General features: G+C 47.5%; 1 protein-coding gene and 1 pseudogene across 2 annotated transcripts; one reads left to right on the top strand and one right to left on the bottom strand.

The window, feature by feature from the left end:
- Nucleotides 1-17,567: 17,567 nt before the first annotated feature.
- LOC308578016 (barrier-to-autointegration factor pseudogene) lies at nt 17,568-18,187 on the top strand (annotated as a pseudogene). Its single transcript has one exon. The product of its transcript is annotated as a barrier-to-autointegration factor pseudogene (transcript).
- A 4,297-nt stretch (nt 18,188-22,484) lies between these two features.
- Nucleotides 22,485-24,642, bottom strand: LOC308578251 (anaphase-promoting complex subunit CDC26-like). Its single transcript, XM_081178496.1, has 2 exons — nt 24,406-24,642; nt 22,485-22,916 (listed from the first exon to the last, which is right to left on the bottom strand). Exons 1-2 carry the CDS (start codon nt 24,484-24,486, stop codon nt 22,770-22,772), a joined length of 228 nt encoding a protein of 75 aa, XP_081034622.1. The 5' UTR covers nt 24,487-24,642; the 3' UTR covers nt 22,485-22,769.
- Nucleotides 24,643-24,784: the final 142 nt, after the last annotated feature.

Raw genomic sequence — 24,784 nt, 5'->3', positions numbered from 1 at the left:
TAAATAGTTATTCTGAGTCTAGCTGACTAGTCATTACTGCCGCAACTAGCTTCCTCGCTGTGCAGGAAAACTCTGCTACGTTTGGGCTAAAGCCAGTAGGGCTATGCCTGACACTCCAAAGTTCCATGAGGTTATGGGCATTGTGCTGCCAGCCTGAGTTGCGGTGGTGTCAGCATCAACGGCGTTGGTTCCAGTAGTTCCAGAAGTTGTTGTTCTCTGGCTGGTTCCTGACCGTGGTGAGCTGGTGACGCAGCGGACACAAGGACAACAGCTGCAGCGTGTGAGTGCTGGGTGCTGTGGTTCCTGTTCTCTCTCTCGGTGGTCGTGAGTAGCTGGTTCCGGGTTCCAGGGACATCGCTCTCAAGATGGCCTCACAACCAGTTCAGATGGCTTTTGAGCGTCTGAATGACTCCAATTACTTGCTGTGGTCGGAACGTATGCAGGCAGTGCTGCAGAGGGATCGTCTCTGGCAAGTGGTGAGTAAGTTTCCTACGAAGCCTGATGATGAAGACCTCGATAAAGACCAAAGAGCAAGGGCCACAATTGTCTTGGGGCTGGAAGATTCCCAGTTGCCCTATGTGAGGGGAATCAAGACAGCTAGAGGTGTGTGGCAAGCACTTAAAGAACTCCATGTGCGTGAGACAGCGGTTTCCAAGCTGTTCATTCGCAAGGCATTGTACAAGGCAATGTTACAGCCTGGGGTTACAATGCAAGAACACCTACACAGTTTACAGTTAAAGTTTACTGCGCTACAGGAAAGAGACTGTGCGTTAGACCAGCAGGAGAAGGTGGCTATTATTTTGAGTTCTCTCCCGGAAAGCTGGGATAATTTAGTTTTGTCTCTAGAAGGCATACCGGAGCGTGATTTATCAGTCAGTTACGTTACTGGGCGTTTGATTGAAGAATGGCAGAAGAGGCAAGAAAGGTCGGTGGCTGCAGAGGCTTCTACAGGTGGGCGGTTTGGAAGGAGTTCTCATGCCGTGCCAGAGGTGAAGCAAGAGCAGCGTACTGGTGAGGAGTCAGCGTTTGCTGTTAGGCGTTGTTTCCGATGTGGGTCTTCAGCGCATCTAAAACGACAATGTCCGGAGTTGGTCAAGTCTCAGTTGCCGGTGCAGGAGCAGAGACGAGATCAGCAGCAGCAGCAGCAGCAGCAGCAGCGTAAAAAGAAATTCTTCAAACGAAAACAGTCGGCTCAGCTGGTGACCGGCGAGGTCAAAATTGCTGATGAGAAACAAGCGGTCTGGGTGGTCGATTCGGGAGCGTCTCGGCACATCGTGAATTCAGATGAATTGTTTGTTTCCAAGAACTCAGCACAGCGCAGCCAGGTGGCTCTAGCAGACGGAAGTACTTCCGAAGTGATTTCGGGGGGTGCAGTTTTTGTTCCTTGTCTGCGTGAATGCCTGCAAAATGTACTTTGTGTGCCGTCATTAAGGAGCAATCTGATGTCTGTAGATTGTTTGCTAAAAGCTGGGTTTAAAGTGTATTTTGAAGGAGACAGTTGCATTATTAAGAAGGCTGGTGAGATTTTAGGCACTGCTAAGTCAGAGGGAGGCTTGTTTTGGCTTAAAGCAGGATCTCAAGTTGCAGCAGTAGTCAGTAAACCTCAGCCTGCAGTGAATAACAAAGCTATACATGACAACTGTGTGCACTTATTGCATAGGAAAATGGGGCATGCTTGCTGGAAAAGTGTACTAAAAATGTCTGAATTGGCTGATGGGGGTAATTTAAAGAGTTGTAACAAGTACCTTGATTGTAATGTGTGTAAAAAGGTTAAAACCCACAGAGTCTCTTACCCCAGAAGTGACAGAGTTAGTGAGTCACCGCTACAGCTGGTTCACATGGACGTAATTGGTCCATTTGCTGTAAGCAGGGGTGGATCGCGCTTTTCACTAACAATTGTGGATGACGCCACGCGTTATTCTTGGGTTTTTCCCATGAAAAATAAGGGTGACGTGTTCACTAAGTTTAAAGGCTGGGTGGCATCTGTGGAAAGATTTCTGTCCATTAAACTCAAAAGGATTCAGATGGACAGAGGTGGCGAATTTATGTCAAATGCCTTTAGAGATTGGTTACAAAAGCGTGGCATTGGGCATAGAAAAACGAACGTTTTTTCCCCAGAGGAGAATGGCGTTGCAGAGCGAAAAAACAGATCTTTACAAGATATGATGTTTGCCATGCTTGAGGATGCTGATTTGCCCATGTCTTATTGGGGGGAGAGCATGCTCACCGCGTGTTATCTCCAAAACAGGCTCTTCCATCAAACAATAGGTACAACCCCATACTTTAAATTGTTTCAGAAAAAACCCAAAATTGACCATTTGCATGTGTTTGGATCAAAAGCCTGGGTATTAATTCCGAAACAAATGAGGAAGAAGGGAGATCCTAAGACCAAACAGTTAGTGTTTGTGGGTTACCAGGAGCTGGGAAAAGGTTTCCGTTTTGCTGAAGGGACAAATGGCATTGTGATCTCCAGGAATGCCAGTTTTTGTGAACATAGTGGCTGGGAGAGACTACATGCCAATACTGAGGTTTGGTTTGAACCTTCCCAGGAGCTTCATGACTCTGAAAGTAGACACAGAGAGTCAGAGTCTGAGGGGGAGGAAAGTTCAGATAAGAGCTCTCAAGAAAGTGGAGTTAGTCAGAGATCAGTAGCTAAGCAGCAAAAGAGAGGTCATAGTTCTGAGGAGGAAAGTGGGTCAGAAGAAAAATTTTCTCCCAGAAGATCTAAAAGACAAAACAAAGGAGTGCCTCCAGTGCGTTTTTCTCCTGATACTACAAATGTGTTTAGTGTAAGTGCAGAACCCAAGAGTTTTCAGGAGGTGTTAAAGTTACCAAAAGAGGAGGCAGAGCGCTGGAAACAGGCAATGGAGGAAGAGATGTCCTCTCTGAATGAGCACAAGGTTTTTACACCAGTAGCAGCGCCTGAGGGGGCAAAGATTGTAGGCTGCAGGTGGGTGTACAAACTTAAACATCTGGTGACAGGAGAGTACAAATACAAAGCTCGTTTAGTTGCTCAAGGATATTCTCAGAGGCCTGGAAAAGATTATGATGAGACTTTTCCCCCTACTGCTAAGGGGGACAGTGTAAGGCTGATTTTAACGCTTGGAGCAAAGAGAAAACTCCTGTTAAACCATTTTGACATTCAGACTGCATATTTACATGCACCAATATCAGAAGACCTGTATCTAGCCGAACCGCCTGGTTATGAGACAGGTTCCAATAGAGTGTTGAAGTTAAACAAAGCTTTATACGGTCTCAAACAGGCTGCAAGATCTTGGAACAAATGTTTCCATGAGGCCTTAGTGTCATTTGGTTTCAAGCAGAGTACAGCTGACAATTGTGTTTATGTACGTGGTACAGGCAGTGATCAAGAGTTTTGTCTGATTTATGTAGATGATGTATTGTATGCCTGTAAAACAGATAAACAAACTAAAAGGTTTGCCAAGCAATTGTCCAGTAAGTTCAAAGTGAAAGACTTAGGCCCGGTTAGGACATATCTAGGGTTGGAAGTGTGCTGGGCCCAAGATGGCAGCTGCCTAATTAGTCAGCAGAACAAAGTTAGACAACTACTGACTACATACAGGATGCAGGATTGCAAAGGGGCAGCGGTGCCTATGGATCCAGGTTTCATAAAAACACTCCATATAGATGAGAGTCCTGAATTTGAACATCCTGATGTATATCACTCTGTAATTGGAAGTTTATTATATATAGCACAGTGGTCCAGACCTGATATTAGCTATGCAGTAGGCATATTAAGTAGATTGGTCTCAAAACCCACACTAAATGCCTGGAAAGGGGTAAAACAAGTTCTGAGATATCTCAAACAGACAATTGGCTATATGTTACAATTAAATTCTTCAGAGGATGAAATGTTGAGTTGCTACTGTGATAGTGACTGGGGAAATTTGCCAGATAGAAAATCTGTCACAGGGCTAGTCATAATGGTCGGTGGAGCTTTAATCAGCTGGCGGTCTCGCAAGCAAGACGTTGTAAGTGTGTCATCAACGGAATCAGAGTATGCCGCATTGAGTGAATTGTGCAACGAGGTGATTTATTTCAAGCATTTGTTAACAGATTTAAATGTGAATTGTGGAGAACCAGTACAAGTTTACATTGATAATCAGGCTTGTATAACATTAAGTAAAACAGAGGGTTTCAAATCGCGTTCCAAACATATCTCTGTAAAATACCAAAATGTACGTTGCTGTGTACAAGACAATGTAATCACCTGTACTTATGTGTCAAGTGAAGAAAATGTAGCAGATGTGTTAACTAAACCATTGGCAAAGGTAAAGAACAAGCGAATGTGCAAGGGTTTAGGTTTGCTGGAAAAATGATCTCCTACATAGGTGTATTTGGAGTTAATTGTTCAGCAGAATCTGTGAGGGGGTGTTCAGTTTCGGTTTCAGTTTCTGTTAATTGGTTCTCGTGGGAAACTTGCAGATTCTAGCTTCACCAATTAACTCAAGCTGGTGTCAATTTACTCTTGGCAGAAAGCCCAGGTCTGCTTGACCTAGAAAACTACTCACTCTGATTGGTTAACGAGCAGCACTCAACTCTGTTATCTAGGGATTGCTAGCACAGTTTGGTGTGAGGTGTGTTAGGAGTTAGAAGTGCTGTGTATGGTTATGAGAGAGAGAAAGAGAGGGTTTATTTTGCTTTTATTTGTATGCAGAAACTCTGCTGGTTTTATTTTTCCTTTTAATAAATCCTGTAAATAGTTATTCTGAGTCTAGCTGACTAGTCATTACTGCCGCAACTAGCTTCCTCGCTGTGCAGGAAAACTCTGCTACGTTTGGGCTAAAGCCAGTAGGGCTATGCCTGACACTCCAAAGTTCCATGAACGTTCCAGTTTGTCAGTGTCCTTCTTGAATTGTGGTGCCCAGAACTGGACACAGTACTCCAGGTGAGGTCTGACCAGAGCAGAATACAGTGGCACTATTACTTCCCTTGATCTAGATGCTATACTCCTATTGATGCGGCCCAGAATTGCATTGGCTTTTTTAGCTGCCGCGTCACACTGTTGGCTCATGTCAAGTTTGTGGTCCACCAAGACTCCTAGATCCTTTTCACATGTACTGCTCTCAAGCCAGGTGTCACCCATCTTGTATTTGTGCCTCTCATTTTTTTTGCCCAAGTGCAATACTTTACATTTCTCCCTGTTAAAATTCATCTTGTTTGTTTTTGCCCAGTTCTCTAATCTGTCAAGGTCGTTTTGAAGTGTGATCCTGTCCTCTGGGGTGTTAGCCACCCCTCCCAGTTTGGGGTCATCTGCAAATTTGATCAGTATGCCCTTGAGTCCATCATCCAAGTCGTCGATAAAGATGTTGAATAAGACCGGGCCCAAGACAGAACCCTGTGGCACCCCACTAGTCACTCTTCTCCAGGATGAAGAGGAACCATTGATGAGCACCCTTTGGGTTCGGTCAGTCAGCCAGTTACAAATCCACTGAGTGGTAGCAGAGTCAAGACCGCATTTTACCAGCTTCTTTACAAGATCATGGGGCACCTTGTCAAATGCCTTGCTGAAATCAAGGTAGGCTACATCCACTGCATTCCCTTCATCTACCAGGCTTGTAATTCTGTCAAAAAACGAGATCACGTTAGTCTAACATGACTTATTTTTCAGAAATCCATGCTGACTATTGGTGATCACAGCATTCCTTTCTAGGTGCGCACAGACTGTTTGCTTAATGATCTGCTCCAGAATCTTCCCTGGTATTGATGTCAGACTGACTGGGCGATAATTATTTGGGTCCTCTCTTTTCCCCTTTTTGAAAATAGGGACAACATTTGCCCTCCTCCAGTCTGCCGGGACTTCGCCTGTTCTCCAGGAATTCTCAAAGATGACTGCCAGTGGTTCTGAGATCACATCTGCCAGTTCTTTTAATACTCTTGGATGCAGTTCATCTGACCCTGGAGACTTGAATACATCTCGTTTCTCTCTGATCGGGGACAGAGGGTGGCGCTTGGGGGGGAATTGTCATCGCGTCACTCCTTGGTGTGTGGAGTGCCTCAGGGTGCGATTCTCTCCCCGATGCTTTTTAACATCTTTATGCGCCCCCTCGCCCAGCTTGTCCGGAGTTTTGGGCTGGGCTGCCATCAGTATGCTGATGACACCCAACTCTATCTGTCAGGGCTGCCACTCAGTCCCAGCTCACATAGGACCACGTTAGCCAGCGTTCCGGTTAAAAGAGTCTTTATTGGATTACAGGTTCCATTTCCAAACTGCAATGTGCAGCCCTACTTCTTCTAGGTCAGACCGGCGAAGACCCGTCTGAGTCTCCGCCTCTAGCACACCAGCTTAATACCCTAGCCTTGCTCCACCTCCTGCGCCTTTCCTTCCGTCTCTGGGTCCTTCTGCCCCCCGGGGTCTCTTCTTTCCTACTCTCTTCTGACGCGGATCCCCCTGACCCTTCCGCCTCCTTGCGTCCTAGCATCCCCATGCAAATGGGATAGTATAAACCCCACTTTCTCTTCCTCATCTCTAAAGTCTTTTGCCAGCAGTTGCAGTGCGCACATTACGTCTGCTCGAAAATTGGGGTACTGTTGTAAATTCCCATCGAAGTGAGCCACAAGCCCTCCTGCTCTCCGTGCCAACCCAACCCCCTCCGGTCTGGGTCCTGGCTGCCCATGCTTAACCAATGCTTCAAACCTGGCGTGGAGATCTCTGTAGGCGGCTGCCGCATCCTCCTCCCTTTTCTTGGATGCCTGTACCTCCGCGTTCAATTGGGTCACTGCCTGTTGCAGCGCTGAAATTTTCTCTGCTTCCGTCATCTCTGCCAACCGTTGTGAGCTCGCTCCCAAACACCAATTTCCTCCTCTCGCTGCTTCTGCCTCCGCTGCGAGGTATCAGGTGTCCGAAGCTTAAAGGAGACGGGTCTTACTGTCAGGGCTGCCACTCAGTCCCAGCTCACATAGGACCACGTTAGCCAGCGTTCAGGTTAAAAGAGTCTTTATTGGATTACAGCTTCCATTTCCAAACTGCAATATGCAGCCCTACTTCTTCTAGGTCAGACCGGCGAAGACCCGTCTGAGTCTCCGCCTCTAGCACACCAGCTTAATACCCTAGCCTTGCTCCACCTCCTGCGCCTTTCCCTCCGTCTCTGGGTCCTTCTGCCCCCCGGGGTCTCCTTTTTCCTACTCTCTTCTGACGCGGACCCCCCTGACCCTTCCGCCTCCTTGCGGCGGGCTTTGGGACCTGGTTCACTCTCTGGGCTGCTTACTGCGCCAGCTTCCGCTACATTTGAACTTGGCGCGCGCGCCCAACTCTCAACCTTCCTCTTGATCGTTTCGTCGCTCCCCGAGGTGGGCGTGACTACTCCTGACTCATGCCCTCCCTCCTTCTGAAAGCCTCCGGAACCCGATATCTGGTCCCCTTTCTCCCCGCTGCTCCCGGCTGGGTACGTGGGTCCCGATCTCCAACTGCTGCTCTCTGATTCCTCTCTGGACCCTTCTTCCTGGGGTGTCCCCCTGCTTTCCCCCCTTGCTCTGACCGCTGGCGCTCCCTTCTGGGAATCCTCGGACTCACTGGATAAGCTCGGTGATCTCGGTTCGTCATCCCCACTCATCTTTCCTTCGTATTCCTCCCCCTCGCTCTCTGTCTCCTCCCTTCTCTGCGTCTCTGCTTCTGAACCCCTGACAGATATTTATTAAGATTTTCAAAGTATTACAAAATAAAAATAAAAAGTAAGAAAATACAAAATAAAAATAGTTAAAAACAACTCATTCTTTCCATTACTTATTTTTCATTAGCTTATTTCCCGGACCTCTCACACCTCCCTTTTTTGTATTCCAGTTCAGTTTGTTGGTTCAGCAAATCCTTACCCTCTTTGTTTATCCTAGTCTTTAATCTTAAGCTATTGTAACATTAAATTTTTACCTATTAATAATCCATTTTTCATATTCCTTTATAATATTACAGCTGAAAACCCCTTAATTTCTATCCAACATCATTCTAACATTCATTAATTTTACAATATTTCTGTAAATAGTCTTTAAATTTCTTCCAATCTTCTTCCACCGACTCTTTTCCCTGGTCTCGGATTCTGCCAGTCATTTCCGCCAGTTCCATATAGTCCATCACCTTCATTTGCCATTCTTCCAGGGTGGGTAGATCTTGTGTCTTCCAATACTTTGCAATGAGTATTCTTGCTGCTGTTGTGGCATACATAAAAAAAGTTCTATCCTTCTTTGGCACCAATTGGCTGACGATGCCCAGGAGAAAGGCCTCTGGTTTCTTCAGGAAGGTATATTTAAATACCTTTTTCATTTCGTTATAGATCATCTCCCAGAAAGCCTTAATCCTTGGGCACGTCCACCAAAGGTGAAAGAATGTACCCTCAGTTTCTTTACATTTCCAACATTTATTGTCAGGCAAATGATAGATTTTTGCAAGCTTGACTGGTGTCATGTACCACCTGTATATCATTTTCGTAATATTCTCTCTTAAAGCATTACATGCCGTAAACTTCATACCTGTGGTCCATAACTGTTCCCAGTCAGGAAACATAATGTTATGTCCAACATCTTGTGCCCATTTAATCATAGCAGATTTCACAGTTTCATCCTGAGTATTCCATTTCAACAGCAAGTTATACATCTTTGACAAAATCTTAGTTTTGGGTTTTAACAGTTCTGTTTCTAATTTTGATTTTTCCACCTGGAAGCCAATTTTCTTATCCAAATTATATGCCTCCATTATCTGATAGTAATGAAGCCAGTCTCGCACTTTATCTTTTCACAACTTCAGCATCATGATGTTCCAGAAGCATCAGGGACTTTTTTAGTAGCCTTGATTACTCAGCTAAATATGAACTCTATGCTGATTTTAACATGTGTATTATTTGTTTTCTTGATACCAAGTACTCAGTGTATCTATCTTCCCCCTGGCACTTCTTCTAGTCATAACTATAATTTGTGGATGCGTTTCGCTAAAGTGGCTAACGTCTCTCATTTTTGTCTGAGTGAAGCATATGATATGCACACTACCTTAGGAAATTGTATACTCCCTGTTTGTACACAACCCTTTCATATGGCACATGCCACACACATGGGAAAGTGGTTTTCTAAATGGATTCCTGAAGGTATCATTGGTTATACCAATCTCCATGACTGGGAAAAGGTGACACAAAAGTTACCTCTGGATGCGATAGCATTATACACACCTAGAGTTGCAGCACCACCAGACACCTCTTGTGTTCAGATTGGGAATTGCAGTAAGAAAGCAACTTGCTGTCTGGACGCAGGATGGCCAACTTGGAATTGCTCACATGTTCAGCAGATTATTTTTAATTATGCTCATGTTAGCTTGCCAGATGATTGGTTTTTCACGTGTAATCAAAGAAGTTATAACTACATTCCCGCCAATTTATCTGATGCTCAGTGCTGCCGCAGCAGACTGACTTTGGTCTTGCCTAGTCACTCAATTTTAGAAAAGAATAGGCAGAGGTTGTCGAGCACTCCTTTAGGAATGTCTGCTAGACATCGTTATGTGATACAAGAACACATACATGAACATGAAGAGAACACAGTACATCTATTACCTTAACCTCTACTATCTTAAGCTCTTCTTACAAAAAACAAAAACAAATAAAAAAATTTAAAAATAAAAAGCGGTGAGATGTAGGGGTGCAAATATCCAGAGTGTGGGGGTCAGGTGGGATTGCTATGAGGAATTATGAAATATGGAGCAAGCCATTTGTGTCTGCGATGAAAGCATCGCGTTGACGGGGGTTGATTCATTGACAATAATTTCTGATCGAATCCCACAAGCCTCTCCACCTCTGCCATTTGCTTTCTCTACGCCTGACAGGCACGTATAAACATTCTAAATACACAGGCCAGTTGTTCATCAGGCATCCTGGGTCATAAAGATAGAAGGTAGCTTTGATGTAGTTTAATTTTTAGATAGATCTTAAGGGCCAGGAAGAGAGTTCACGAGAAGATAGTAAATACTGCCATCCTGCCTCTCCTGTTTACGACCTCTAGGGTTTTGCTGAATGCATTCCTCCTTTTATTCCTATTTTATTTACTCTGAACTACATATGCATGCTCAAGTAGGAAATAGTTTCTTTGTCGTTAAAAGAATTTCTTCTGATCTGACTTTGTCCCACGTTGGGGTTTTGAAATGCTCAGAGGAAATCTGATTGGTTCTTATGAACACTGTGTAAAAAGTTCTTTTGTGAATCAAACGACCTGGGCCAAGGGGTGGACAGAGGAGAATTATTATTATTGGCACTCCTCCCAGAGTTTTGCTGTTCAAGCCTCATGTGAATTTTGGCTAGGGCTGATGGGAGTTGGGAGTTCACAACATCCGGAGAGGGTCTCCAATTGGCTACCCCCATCTACAGTAGCCCTTTGGGCAAGTTTATTGGAAGCTAAAAATGAAAGCAGTGTATCATTTAACTGTTGGTCATTTAATATGTTGTTATGTTGCTTAGCATATAGTAAGAGAGGCTTTTTAAAAATAATTTGCCTAAGCTCTTCCCTGCAACCGCATTCATTGAGTCCTAATTGAAATAAAACACTTAAGACTGAAGGTCTATACCTCCATTACCAGTAATGGAAATATTCTGGATTGACTTCTTTGGCATAATTTCTTTAAAAGGCATGTGCAACCCTTCTTGAGCAGGCTTGGCTTTCAGTCCCTGCATATAAAAATCATACCCACTTTTCTGCTTTAGACTTCTGCAAAAATTGACTTTGGAGGCAACAAAAGAGTAGAATTTAGATAGCCATTTCCTTCAAGTTGTCTTTTTTTTGTAAATTGCTTTGAGTGTGGGTGATTCTTTTCATCCAAGATCACTACATGCCCCAAATGAATAATACTGTGCAAGTAAAGTTAGTAACTTTATAAAGTGAGATGCAAGGTTATTACAGAATTTCCGCATGCAGTCTGTCTTTAGCATGAAGCAAACAAACTGTGTCATAGTTTAAATGTCACAGTCAAATGGCTTCCCCAGGTCTATGTTGTTGTGTTTTATGTGTTTTTAACATTTCACTATACACTAAGTCACTTGAAAAGGTGAAAGTCTATAGTAGATGGCAGGTAACTGAGCTAGGTGCAAGCAGCTTCCAACCTCTGAATCATCCCTTTACAGGCAAGATGCTCATACTAGAGTACAGGGATGGGGAACCTTTGGGCCCACCAGGTACTGCTGCACAAAAGTTCCCATCATTTCTGACCAGGGGCCGTGGTGCTTAGGACTGATGGGAGCTGGAGTCCCAACATCTGCAAGGCCACAGATTTCCCCACCTCTGCCCTAACTAGTATCGGTGTGCTCTCAGCTTTAGGAGACTTAAACTTTCATTTTATATAGATGGGAGGAAACCAGTCTCTTCTAGTGTGGCTAATCTTGGCTTAGATCTTGGCTTAGAGTATGAGGCCTGGGATTGCTACCGTGGAGGGGCGAGGGAGGTATGGCGGTGGGGGCAGATGTCATAGGCGAAGGGGATCGAGATACGGATATGCTCGTACCCCTTCCAATCTGCGCCCCATCCCGAGAGACGAGGGTAGGGTGAGCAAGGATTACTCACCTCCGTCACTGGTGTTGTGCAATGCCAGGTCTATAGGCAACAAAACCGCGAGATTTCATCATCTCGCAGGGGGTCGACCTGGCTTGTGTGACGGAGACCTGGGTGCGCGAAGGGGATACTGTTACCTTACGAGAGATGGCGCCCCCGGGTTTCTCCGTCCTCCACCAGTCACGGACTGTGGGCCGCGGGGGAGGGGTGGCACTATTAATCCGGGAAGATTGTTCTTTCAGGGCTCTACCACCGCCATCGATCCCCGGCATTGAATGTGTTGGCCTAGTGTGGGGCTCCAAGGTGAGCTTGGCTGTCTGGCTGGTGTACCGGCCACCTAGCGCACCAGCAGCCACCCTGTCAGGCCTGCTGGAGGCGGTGGCCGGCTGGACCTTGGAGTTCCCCAACCTATTGGTATTGGGGGACTTCAACATCCATGCCGATGCCACTCCCTCCTCACAGGCTCTGGACCTGGTGTCTTCCATGGCGACACTAGGGCTCTCCCAGTTTGTTTCGGGCCCCACACATCAAGCAGGCCACACGCTGGATCTGATCTTTGGCGTCGGTATAGATGTGATCATGTTTCCTTCGATGAAGGTGCCATGGTCTGATCACTACGCTCTGAAAGCCAGGATTGACGTTCCACCCCCACCCTGCTTAGGTGGTGCGCCGATTTGGGCTCGCCCGTGGAGGCTGATGGACCCTGATAGATTCCGTCAAGCCTTGCGGGACCTTTCTCCCCCTGGCGACTCATTGACTGAGCTTGTTGAGGGCTGGAATACCCAGCTCCTGGCAGCCATCAATGAGATCGCACCTAAGCGCCCTCTGCGACCCCGCAGAAACCGGGCTCCCTGGTTTACTGAGGAGCTCCAGAAAATGAAGCGGGACCTCAGACGGCTAGAGTATGGCGGGGTGCCCGTGACGGAGCCTCAAGAACATCTTATAGGGTTTTTATGAAAACCTATGAGATGGCAGTGAAGGCCGCTAAGAAGTCTTACTTCTCGGCCTCCATTGCATCCGCTAGCTCTCGCCCGGCACAATTATTTAGTATAATTCGGTCTTTAACGTCCCTCAAAGGACAGCCAAATTTAAATAACAATTCGACACACAGCTGTGAGGCATTTGCGAGCTTTTTTGCGGAGAAGGTCCTGTCGCTCCGCCATGACCTCCCTGCCAATTTGGATACAATAAAGGAACTGGAGGCCCCTCGACTGTCCTCGGGTCCAGTATTGGACCACTTTGACCGGATATCCCCAGCCGATGTGGACAGACTCCTCCGAGCTGGAAAGCCCACCACTTGTCCTCTCGACCCGTGGCCGTCTTGGCTGATTAGAGCGTGTCCAGACGAGGTGCGGGCCCCCCTGGGGGATATCATCAATTTGTCCCTTGGCACCGGGACATTCCCAGGGGAACTGAAGGAGGCAGTGGTGCGTCCGCTCTTAAAGAAAACATCATTAGATCCCTTAGATCTATCCAATTACCGCCCAGTTTCGAATCTTCCATTCCTGGGTAAGGTGATTGAGAGAGCGGTTGCTGAACAGCTTGGTAGGTTTCTGGATGAAACATCGGCTCTGGATCCATTCCAGTCCGGCTTCCGCGCTGGTCATGGGACCGAGACGGCTCTGGTCGCCCTAACAGATGATCTTCGTAGACAGCTGGATCGAGGCGGGTCGGGGCTGCTGATTCTTCTAGATCTGTCAGCAGCTTTCGACATGGTCGATCACGAACTTCTGGACCACCGCCTCGCCGATGTGGGGATCCAGGGCACAGTCCTTCAATGGCTGCGCTCGTTTCTCTCTGGTCGGGGACAGAGGGTGGCGCTTGGGGGGGAACTGTCATCCCGCCACTCCTTGGTGTGTGGAGTGCCTCAGGGTGCGATTCTCTCCCCGATGCTTTTTAACATCTTTATGCGCCCCCTCGCCCAGCTTGTCCGGAGTTTTGGGCTGGGCTGCCATCAGTATGCTGACGACACCCAACTCTATCTGTTGATGGATGGCCATCCTGACTCGGCCCCAGACACACTGATCAGATGCTTGGAAGCTGTGGCTGGATGGTTACGTGGGAGCCGGTTGAAGTTAAATCCTTCGAAGACAGAGGTCCTCTGGCTGGGACGGGACGATATGGGATTGAGGGGGCAACTCCCATCTCTTGCGGGGGTGCAATTAGTGCCAGCACCGTCCGTTAAGAGTTTGGGTGTAATCTTCGATACCTCCCTCTCCATGGAGGCTCAGATTGCAGCTATAACAAAGGCGGCATTTTTTCATCTCCGCCAAGCTAAGCAGTTGGCTCCTTACCTCTCTCGCCCTGACCTAGCCACTGTGATCCACGCGACGGTCACCTCCAGACTGGATTATTGTAACTCGCTCTACGTGGGGCTGCCCCTGAGACTGACCCAGAAACTCCAGCGGGTGCAGAATGCCGCAGCGAGACTCCTTACGGGGTCTTCGCTGCGGGATCACATTCATCCGGTGCTATACCAGCTGCACTGGCTCCCGGTGGAGTACAGGATCAGGTTTAAGGTGCTGGTTTTAACCTTCAAAGCCCTACACGGCCTAGGACCCTCGTATCTACGGGACCGCCTCTCCTGGTATGCCCCACAGAGGAACTTACGGTCCTCAAATAAAAACATCTTGAAGGTCCCAGGCCACAGAGAGGTTAGGCTGGCCTCAACTAGAGCCAGGGCTTTTTCGGCTGCGGCTCCAACCTGGTGGAACGCTCTGTCACAAGAGACAAGGGCCCTGCAGGACTTGACATCTTTCCGCAGGGCCTGCAAGACAGAGCTGTTCCACCAGGCCTTTGGCCAGGGCACAGCCTGACTCCCTCCTTTGGCAATCTTTACAATACTTTAGTTTATGGTTGCCATCATTTTTGATTTTAATTAATTCTTATGATGTTTTTGATAATGTTGCACTATTTTAGTGTTGTTAGCCGCCCTGAGCCCGGCTTCGGCTGGGGAGGGCAGGATATAAATAAAATTTATTATTATTATTATTATTATTATCTTATGTATAACCGGAAGCAAAGCAAAACAGGCAATTTGCATCTTATGTGCATTTAACATGTGTTTTCAGCAATACATGCTTGGCGGCAGCCACATTCCAGCCTTTTTCTTCTGCCTGCTTCTGTTTCTCTGCTTGCTTCCCTCCCATCAGCCCACAAACCCATGTTTGCCCAGGCAAGTACTGCTTGGCATGTTCTGTGAGTGGGGTGCCTTTGGTGGAAGTGTGGTACCTCTTGAGAGTGAAGATCCACAATGTTCTCATGAGAAGTTGCAATAAAGGTCTGGGTGTACTTGAGGCCTCCAGCTTCCTCCCACCTCTGAGCCTTCAACTTGCCAGTTGCCCCCTTTGAACAGTCATGGCTTCTCAAAGAATCCTGTGAACCTCAGTTAAGAGTACTGAGAATTGCTAGGAAACTCCCTTTTCCCCTCACAGAGTTACAATTCCCAAAGTTCCCATGGTAAAAGGATTGACTGTTAAACCACTCAGGGAATTGTAGCTATCAGAGGACTAGGGGTTTCCTAACAACTGCGGCACCCTTAACAAATTGAAGTTTCCAAAATTCTTTGGGGAAATCATGACTGCTTAAAGCAATGTGATATTGCTTTTAAACACATGGTGCAGTTGGGGCCTCATTTTACTTGCTAAAGAATTGTGTTGCTGGTGCTGTATACCCCACTGTGCCCAATAAACAATGGTGCCTTTCAATATATTTTCAGACTTGTCTCTCTCTTCTAGCAAAGTATTCTATGGCAGATGTACATTAAATCCAGTTTGAGATTGCGCATCTGATAACATTATATAAGTACAGATGAACAGTCTGTGTATGTAACTAATAAAGCAGAATGTATTTTATAGAAATTGTGGATGTGTGTGAAATGTTTCAAAGCACCCTGCATGGCACCTAACAGTACCATGAAGCTAGTGTCTTCTTTTTTTTTTTTAGGCCAGCATCTTTCATGCATTTCGGTGTCAAAACATTTTTCAGAACCACATGCAGGAGACAGATTTTGATGCTGCCTCCTTATATACAGGTGAAACTCGGAAATTAGAATATCGTGGGAAAGTTCATTTATTTCAGTAATTCAACTTAAAAGGTGAAACTAATATATGAGATAGACTCATGACATGCAAAGCGAGATATGTCAAGCCTTTATTTGTTATAATTGTGATGATCATGGCGTACAGCTGATGAAAACCCCAAATTAACAATCTCAGGAAATTAGAATATTAAATAAAATCAGAAAAACAAGGACTGCAAATAGAGCCATATTGGACCTCTGAGAAGTAGAAGCATGCATATGTACTTAGTACTTGGTTTGGGCCCCTTTTGCATCAATTACTGCCTATCAGCCTGTGGCACTGCTGAGGTGTTATGAAAGACCAGGATGCTTCAATAGCAGCCTTCAGCTCTTCTGCATTGCTCGGTCTTATGTCTCTCATCTGTCTCTTGGCAGTGCCCCATAGATTCTCTATGGGGTTCAGGTCAGGCGAATTAGCTGGCCAATCAAGCACAGTAATCCCATGGGCATTGAACCAGGTTTTGGTATTTTTGGCAGTGTGGGCAGGTGCCAATTCCTGCTGGAAAATGAAGTCAGCATCCCCATGAAGAATGAAGTGCTCCAAAATCTCCTGGTAGACGGCTGCATTGACCCTGGACTTAATGAAGCACAGTGGACCAACACCAGCTGATGACATGGCTCCCCAAATCAACACAGACTGTGGAAACTTCACACTGGACTTCAAGCATCTGGCATTGTGTCCCTCCCCGTTCTTCCTCCAGACTCTGGGTCCTTGGTTTCCAAATGAGATGCAAAAGCTGTTCTTATCAGAAAAGAGATTTGCTCTATTTGCAGTCCTTATTTTGCTGATTTCATTTAATATTCTAATCATCACAATGATAACTAATAAAGGCTTGACATATCTTGCTTTGCATGTCATGAGTCTATCTCATATATTGTTGTTGTTTAGTCGTTTAGTCGTGTCCGACTCTTCGTGACCCCCTGGACCAGAGCACGCCAGGCACTTCTGTCCTCCACTGCCTCCCGCAGTTTGGTCAAACTCATGCTGGTAGCTTCGAGAACACTGTCCAACCATCTCGTTCTCTGTCGTCCCCTTCTCCTTGTGCTCTCCATCTTTCCCAACATCAGGGTCTTTTCCAGGGAGTCCTCTCTTCTCATGAGGTGGCCAAAGTATTGGAGCCTCAGCTTCAGGATCTGTCCTTCCAGTGAGCACTCAGGGCTGATTTCCTTCAGAATGGAGAGGTTGGATCCTCTTGCAGTCCATGGGACTCTCAAGAGTCTCCTCCAGCACCAGAATTCAAAAGCATCCATTCTTCAGCGATCAGCCTTCTTTATGGTCCAGCTCTCACCTTTTAAGCTGAATTCCTGAAATAAATGAACTTCTCCACAATATTCTAATTTTCCGAGTTTCACCTGTATACTGGCCACATTCACAAAACACACTTAAAACACTATTGTTTTAAATAGTCATGGCTTCCCTCAAAGAATCCTGGGAACTGATTTGCTAAGAGGGCTGATGTCAGGGAACTGACATCGGAGCTAGAGGCGGAGGGAAGGCTCTTAAATGATGCTGGAGAAGGGCCCAGCAGGGAGAGATGCAGCTCCGCAGATGGGGAAGCAAATCAGCGCAACACCAGGGATATAGAGGGGCTGATGGGGGAATCGGCGAGAGGGCTCCAGGACTCTTCACCGGACACCAGCGGGGAGAGCACGGGTCCTCCGCTACCCACGCCCACCCTGCACAGAAGACTTCCGCGCAGAGAGAGTAGGAGGAGACTGGGTGTCAAACAACTTTTATGTTGGAAAAGATTTAAGAAACGCCCACTGACGGATTCTGCTAGCGACTGAGGCAGCCACGAATTGAAGGGCTATGCAGACAGAAAAGTTTAACAAGGCAACATAACCAGGAGAGGCAGCAACTTACGCATGAGCAACCCCATACCCATTACAGCTGAGAACCCCTTTTCTGCTCCCAGAGCAGTTTATCAATCCCTCTTCACAGGGAACTCTGGGAATTGTAGCTCTGTGAAGAGACTAGTGGGTCTTCTAACAACTCTCAGCACCCTTTGATGGGAGCAGTGGTTGAGGCGAGAGAGCAGGCAGAGCTGCAGGCAACATGACCACCAGTCAGAAGCATCAGGACTTCATGGCTGAGCCCATGGGGGACAAGTCTCTTGGTACTTTAGCTGGCATTGGAGATGTACTTGGCAGGAAGCTGGAAGACAAAGGCTTTGACAAGGCGTACGTGGTTCTGGGACAGTTCTTAGTGCTGAAGGACCTCTTCCGCGAGTGGCTGAAGGACACATGCGGTGCCAACGCCAAGCAATCCAGAGACTGTTATGGCTGCCTGAAGGAATGGTGTGATGCTTTCTTGTGATTGTTGGCCAAAGCCTGGTGGATGCTGTGAGGGCTTTTGTAGTTGAATAGAGATTGTTTCTCCCCATCTCTCTCAGCACCTACTTCTTATAAACCTTCCAACATCTACACAAGCTGCTGAGGGCTATTGCTCCCAACACTGGGGCAGGGTGGGGGGAAGCCACGGCTGCCTTTTAATGTAACTGAATCTTTTTTCCTCCAGGGAGAGGATTGAGAAACATCAAATGTTCTAAACATCAAGTAGGTCGTTGTTTTTTACGTGGCTTTAATAGCACCCCCCCCCTCACTGTTAGGCCACCCAACTCCAGAACCAGACCTGCCTGCTAACAATAATGGAAGTTCCCCTACTACCTTTGTTTGAGCTCCAGTTAGACTGAGATTTACCCGTCAATTCTGAAGTCAAAAGATGTTATTAGGATTATTACAGTGGTGCCCCGCAAGACGAATGCCTCGCAAGACGAAAAACTCGCTAGACGAAAGGGTTTTGCGGTTTTTGAGCTGCTTCGCAAGACGAATTTCTCTATGGGCTTGCTTCACAAGACGAAAACGTATTGCAAGTTTGTTTCCTTTTTCTTAAAACCGTTAATACCCAGGGTGCATTGCTTGAAGAGGTGCAGTTGCGACTTGACTTCGAGGAGCAACTCATAGCACGTGGTGTGGTAGTATTTTTTGAAGTTTTTGAAGACTTTGCTGCTTTTTGAAGCTTTCCCAAAACTTCTTTTGCAGCCATTTGGTAAGTTAAACTTTTAAAACTTTTTTGGGGGGTTTTGGATTTTGGGTTGGGGTGTTTGGAAATCAAGGACTTGGTGTTGGGGAGGGGTTTGTAAGAATCTGGAAGCTTGTGTGTTTTTTTCCTGCATTTTTTGTGACCATTGGGCCACTCTGCTGGTTTTTTTTTTTAAAAAAAAAACTGGGTTTGAATTTCTGTGTGGTGGGTGGCTGGGGGAACAGTTGAGGAGGGGTTTGCAATAATTTGGAAGCTTGTGTGGTTTTTTCTGCATTTTTATGATTTTCTGTGACCATTGGGCCACTCTGCTGTGTTTTTTTAAAAAAAAATTCTGGGTTTGAATTTCTGTGTGGTGGGTGGCTGGAGGAACAGTTGGGGAGGGGTTTGCAACAGTTGGGGAGGGCCTGGGGGAACAGTTGGGGAGGGGGTTGCAACAGTTGGGGAGGGGGTTGCAACAGTTGGGGAGGGGCTGGGGGAACAGTTGAGGTTTTTGAAGACTTTGGTGATTTTTGAAGCTTTTCCAAAACTTCTTTTGCAGCCAATCGGTAAGTTAAAGTTTTAAAACTTGGGGGGGGGGGTTGGATTTTGGGTTGGGGTGTTTGGAATTCAAGGACCTGGTTCTGGGTTTGAATTTCTGTGTGGTGGGTGGCTGGGTGCTTTTGAATTTTTTGGAATTGAAGCACTGATTTATTTATTTTTGGGGGTTTGCGAAGGTAGGAGCTGTGCTGCCATGGGACCCAAGAAGACTGCTGCTGCAGAGGCCGGCGAGGGGAAGAAGGCGAAGGTTACGCTGGAAATGAAGAAGGAGATCATCCGGAAGCACGGCGGTGGAATGCGTGTGACAGACCTCGCCAGGGAGTACGGGAGGAATCCATCGACCATCGGGACCATCCTGAAGGTGAGGGAGAAGATCCTTGCGACTGATGCAGCCAAGGGAGTCACCAGGATCGTGAAGAACCGCCCAGCTGTTCTGGAGGAGGTGGAGAAGTTGCTGCTCATCTGGTTAGAAGAGAAGCAGCGTGCAGGGGACACAGTGACTGAGGCCGTCATTTGTGAGAAGGCCAAGGCCTTGCACGCAGACCTCGTCCGGGAACAGCCAGGAACCTCAGGCGAGCCAGAAGTCTTCAAGGCAAGCAGAGGCTGGTTTGACCAGTTCAAGACAAGATCTGGAATCCACAGCGTGGTCAGGCATGGAGAGGCTGCAAGTTCTGATGTTTCTGCGGCTGAAGACTTTGCAGCGGAGTTCCTGGAGGTTGTGACGACGGAGGGCTACGTTCCACAGCAGGTCTTCAACTGTGACGAGACCGGGCTGTTTTGGAAGAGGATGCCCAAAAGGACTTTCATCACACAGGAGGAGGCCACGTTGCCTGGCCACAAGCCCATGAAGGACCGTCTGACCCTGCTCTTCTGTGCCAACGCAAGCAGCGACCTGAAGATCAAGCCCCTGCTGGTGTACCACTCGGAGAACCCACGGGCCTTCAAGAAACACAAGGTCGACAAGGAGCAGCTGAGTGTCATGTGGCGATCCAACAGTAAGGCTTGGGTCACACGTGTGCTGTTTGTGGACTGGGTCAATCTTGCTTTTGGCCCTGCTGTCAAACAGTACCTGCTGGACAACGACCTGCTGCTGAAGGCTTTGCTTCTGATGGACAATGCTCCTGCTCATCCTAAAGGCCTTGAAGAGGACTTGTTGGAGGAGTTCAGCTTCATCAGCATCATGTTCCTGCCGCCTAACACCACGCCACTGCTCCAGCTGATGGATCAGCAGGTCATCGCCAATTTCAAAAAACTCTACACCAAGGAGCTTTTCAGGCGATGCTTCGAGGTGACTGATTGCACCACCATCACCCTGCGGGAATTCTGGAAGGACCACTTTGACATCGTCACCTGCTTGAAGATGATCACCACGGCCTGGAATGGGATCAGCCAGAGAAATTTGAATTGCGCTTGGCACAGCCTGTGGCCGGACTGCGTGGCACCAAGTGACTCTGATGCACCAGAGTCAACAGTGGTGCAGGACATTGTTGCCTTGGGGAGGACCATGGGCCTGGAGGTCACAGAGGAGGACATCAGCGAGCTGGTGGAGGAGCACGACCACGAGCTGACCACCCAGGAGCTGGTCGAACTGCAGGCAGAGGCTGCGCAGGAGCAGGCCTCGCTGGAAGAGGAGGAAGCAACTGAGGAATGGCCGTCCTCCAAAGAACTGAGGGACATTTGCCTGAAGTGGAAGGATGTGCAGGCTTTTGCACAGCGGCACCACCCTGACAAGCACGTGGCACATGACCTCGCGAACACTTTTGATACGAGGGTCATGTCGCCTTTCAGGGAGGTGCTGAAAAGGCGGATGAAGCAGCAGACCATGGGCAGGTTCTTCAGCAAGAAGCAAAGAGTGGAAGAGGAACCTTCTTCGAGTGGTCCCCCAGAGTCTTAGAAAATGTACTGTACACTTTGTTGATTTTTAAATGTTTTTCTGTCATGTTTAGAAACTTAATTGTTCCTTCAATTTTTGAAATGCTCTTTACAGTATGTGTGACTTTAAAGAGCACTTAATAAACTCTTGTTGTACCAAATTTGGCTTTGTTTGGACTTTTTTTGACCATAGGAACGCATTAATTGAATTTCAATGCATTCCTATGGGATTTCGTGCTTCGCAAGACGAAAAATTCGCTAGACGAAAAAACTCGCGGAACGAATTAATTTCGTCTTGCGAGGCACCACTGTATTTTTGTGAGTTCTCTCCAGTATTTGATCCCCGCTATAATTTTTATGCTACTCAGTTTATTGGCAAGAACCAAAAATCAGCTGTGTTAACTAAAACGACTCCTCTCAGCACCCTTAACAAACGGCAGCTCCCAGAATTCTTTGCAGAAAACCATTACCAGCTAACGCTTGTTCTAATCAGTAAACCCAAATAAAGTAATGGACCCAAGTTAGTCTCGTTCATTAATTTCAGTGTATCTACTCTGAGTAGGACTAGCATTGGCTACAGCCCATTGCTTATGAATGGATCACACAGAATTCAAGCACAAAAGGCAGGAGCAGATGTTTTATTGCAACCCATGGACTTGTAAGGCAGCCTCTTGTGGCATACTGTTTTGCAGGAAGATTAATTTGTCAGTATGCAGCAGCTTTAGACAGAATGCCTTCTTCCCAAGACAAAAGGGGAGGGGGAATCCTCAAACACTAAGTAACATCTCCTGCACCTTTGGAGCATCTCTGTAACAAGTAGATCTTGGTACCTTGTTTCACCCCGAAAATAAAACCATATTGATCATAACCGTGGTCAACTCATCTTCGTGTGAGAAAGATGAGGAATATAGTGTGGTTGCCCCCCAAATCCATTTTGCTTCGAAGTCAGACTTTTCGTCCACTTAACTCAGTACAGTCCACTCTAAAGTAGGCGAAATTCTGCCACTGTCCACCAGACAATGGTGAACTCCTAATTCCTATCAACCTCAGCCACCCTATTTCAGTGGTCAGGGAGGATGAGAGCTATGATTCAGCACTGTCTGGAGGGCCACAGCTTCCGCACTCCTTGTCTACTCCAGGGATACAGGCAGCAAATGGTCATTTCCCAGGCTGGCAACTCAGAAGCATTTTTAACTGGTGATGTCAGCAGTTCAGCCTGGGACCTTCTGCATATCCAGTCTCTGCTCTTCCACTAATAATCTAGGGCCTCTCAGTTGTAAATAAACCCACTCTACAACCACCTCAAAGTAAAAAGTAAAAAATGCTCAATTTCACTTCTGTTGCTGCACCCATCAGCAAGGCTCAAGGTCTCTTTCACAAGTAAAAATGTCCATCTATGTTTATACAATGAAGCATGCAAAGTTAAAAACAAATATTTTATTAAGCACAGCAGCCTAGCAAGGTTGCACAAAAGAAACCATCAAGTAAGGAAGATCCCATCTTTGTAGGGAAAGCAAGACTTGCTCTGCTTGGAGGAGGAACTCCATTTAAAACCTAGAGGAGAGCAGCTCAGTCTCTTCTGCTATTTCTAAACAGAGTTTGTTGGGCTCTTGAAACAAATTCCTGCTTTCTTCCAAAGCTCACAGGTACCAGGCACTCCCACTGTCCACCCTTTGGGCTCTAGAACTCAAAGTTCCCAAACTGAGATTAACAATTGTTTGGTTTGGGCTGGGGTTTGTAGCCAATCCGGTCATGTATCATCTGCTCCCGGCTCTTATGATCAGTGCTGAGTCCCAGCGCACACTCAGCATCGCTGGCTCCCACCATGTCCACCTCCTCGCGCTTCCTACGACTCTGTGGAAACATAATTAAAGCATAATTAAAGAAAACTTCTCCAGGACAATCACATATGTACCTCCTCCGCCCATGCCATGACATGTTTTCTTTTTCAAATATAGCTGTAATGAATCTGATTCTTTGCTTTCAGATTTAAGACATTGCAAGCTGTCAAAAAATTCTGCCACAGAAAGGGGCCAAACACCTTTACTCGTGAGTGCAGGGGGCTAACATGGAGGCAACCTCAAGCATAATTTGGCATTTAGATCTGCTACTGTGTACGCACAAACACACCTTCTTGCACAGGAATACAAGTAGCCATTTTATACCAAATTGGACCATTGTTTCATCTTGTTCAGTATTGTCTACTCTAACTAACAACAATATTGCAGGATTTCAGGCAGGGAGTCTCCCAGCCCTACCTGGGAGACTGAACTTGGGAGCTTCTGCATGCAAAGGAAATGCTTTACAGCTGAGCTTATGGTCATGGAACAAAACACAGGAAGCTGCCTTTTACAGAGTCAGACCATTGGATCCACTTAGCTCAGTATTGTCCACCCTGTTTGGCAGCACTTCTCCACGGTTTCAGGCAGGAAGCCTCTTCCAAACTTACTTGGGGATACTCACAATTGAACCTGGGACCTTCTCAATGCAAAGAAAACCCTTTGACACTGAGCTGCGACCTTTTCCCCAGCCAACAACCTTTTATTAAAACAAGCAAATGGCAGCCCTGAGGAGCCAGTGTTCTTTCTCCGTACTGTGCATAATTTTATAAGCTTGTTTGTGCATGTTCCACCCAAGTAAGAACAGTGGGGGGGGGGGACTGCGCCCAACTCCAGCGGGTGGCTCTACCTCACCGCCTGTTTACTATACTCGGTACCCTCCTGAGTGGGAGAGAGAAGACCGGGCCTTGCAGCTCAATAACAAACAGGATGGCTACTCCCCTTGTGAGGAGAAACAGGTTTTTAAAAAAGAAAAGAGAAAGCAAGGCCAAGAGAATCTCTAAGCATGTGCAGAGTGCGCAAACAACAACACCAACACCGAAGAAAGGTGGGCAAGGAGCGCCTTGCCGTCCCGCAACCAACCAACCAACCAACCACTCACCCCAGTGGCATAGCGTGGGGGGTGCAAGGGGGGCAGGCCGCACCGGGCGCAACATCTGGGGGGGGCGCGCTCGCTGCCTCCGGAGTCGCCGAAGAGCCTCGGGCGCAGGCTGTAGCGGAGCCGCATGTCTCGCGGAACCGACGAGCTGTGCGCGCGTCCGGGCTGAAGGCGCCCGGCAGGCAGCGGCTCTCAGCGCTCGCCGCGAAGGACGCGCCAGGCAGCCCCTCCTCACAGCCCCGCCTCCGCCGGTGCTGCTGCCGCTGCTGGACCGTTGCATTTTCCTCGCCTCTCTGCCCCCCTCCTCCTCCGGGCAAGCGGCGTCGTTTGGGCGGCAGCGGGGGGCGCAAATTACGTGCCTTGCCCCGGGTGCTGACAACTCACGCTACGCCGCTGACTCACCCACCTCGAGTTCCTTGCGGGCGCCGTCGAACTCCTCGATGTCGTCCAGCTTCAACTCAAGCCGCGTCGGTTTCCGCCGCAGCATCTTGCAAGCAGACCTTTCCCCACACTGCGGCTCTCTCGCACGTGCGCAGCAGCTCCCCGCTCTTTTCTTCACCTGCACCTCTAGTTCAGACGCCGACGCCAGAGGCTCGATCCCACCACGCCCCACGTCGCCAGCCAGCAACCCGGAAGCTCTCGCTCCGCATAACCATGGAGCTCCAGGGAAGCTAGAGCGGCCCACTCTCCGGGATGGAATGGAAAGGCATCATTGGCTGTGGCGCTCTGCAAGGGCGGGGGAAGCCGCTGTGCCGGAAGTGTTTGTGGGGAGCCCGTTGCGTGTG

The sequence above is a fragment of the Podarcis bocagei genome (genome assembly GCF_964188305.1).
Source record: "Podarcis bocagei genome assembly, chromosome: W".
NCBI lineage: Eukaryota > Metazoa > Chordata > Lepidosauria > Squamata > Lacertidae > Podarcis > Podarcis bocagei.
This window is presented reverse-complemented; position numbering and strand designations above follow the sequence as displayed.

Coding starts and splice junctions, on each gene's coding strand:
- LOC308578251 (XM_081178496.1), bottom strand. CDS start 24,486: ATGCTGCGGCGGAAACCGACGCGGCTTGAGTTGAAGCTGGACGACATC. Junction 22,917..24,405: donor GCGCCCGCAAGGAACTCGAG/GTGGGTGAGTCA, acceptor ATGTTTCCACAG/AGTCGTAGGAAGCGCGAGGA.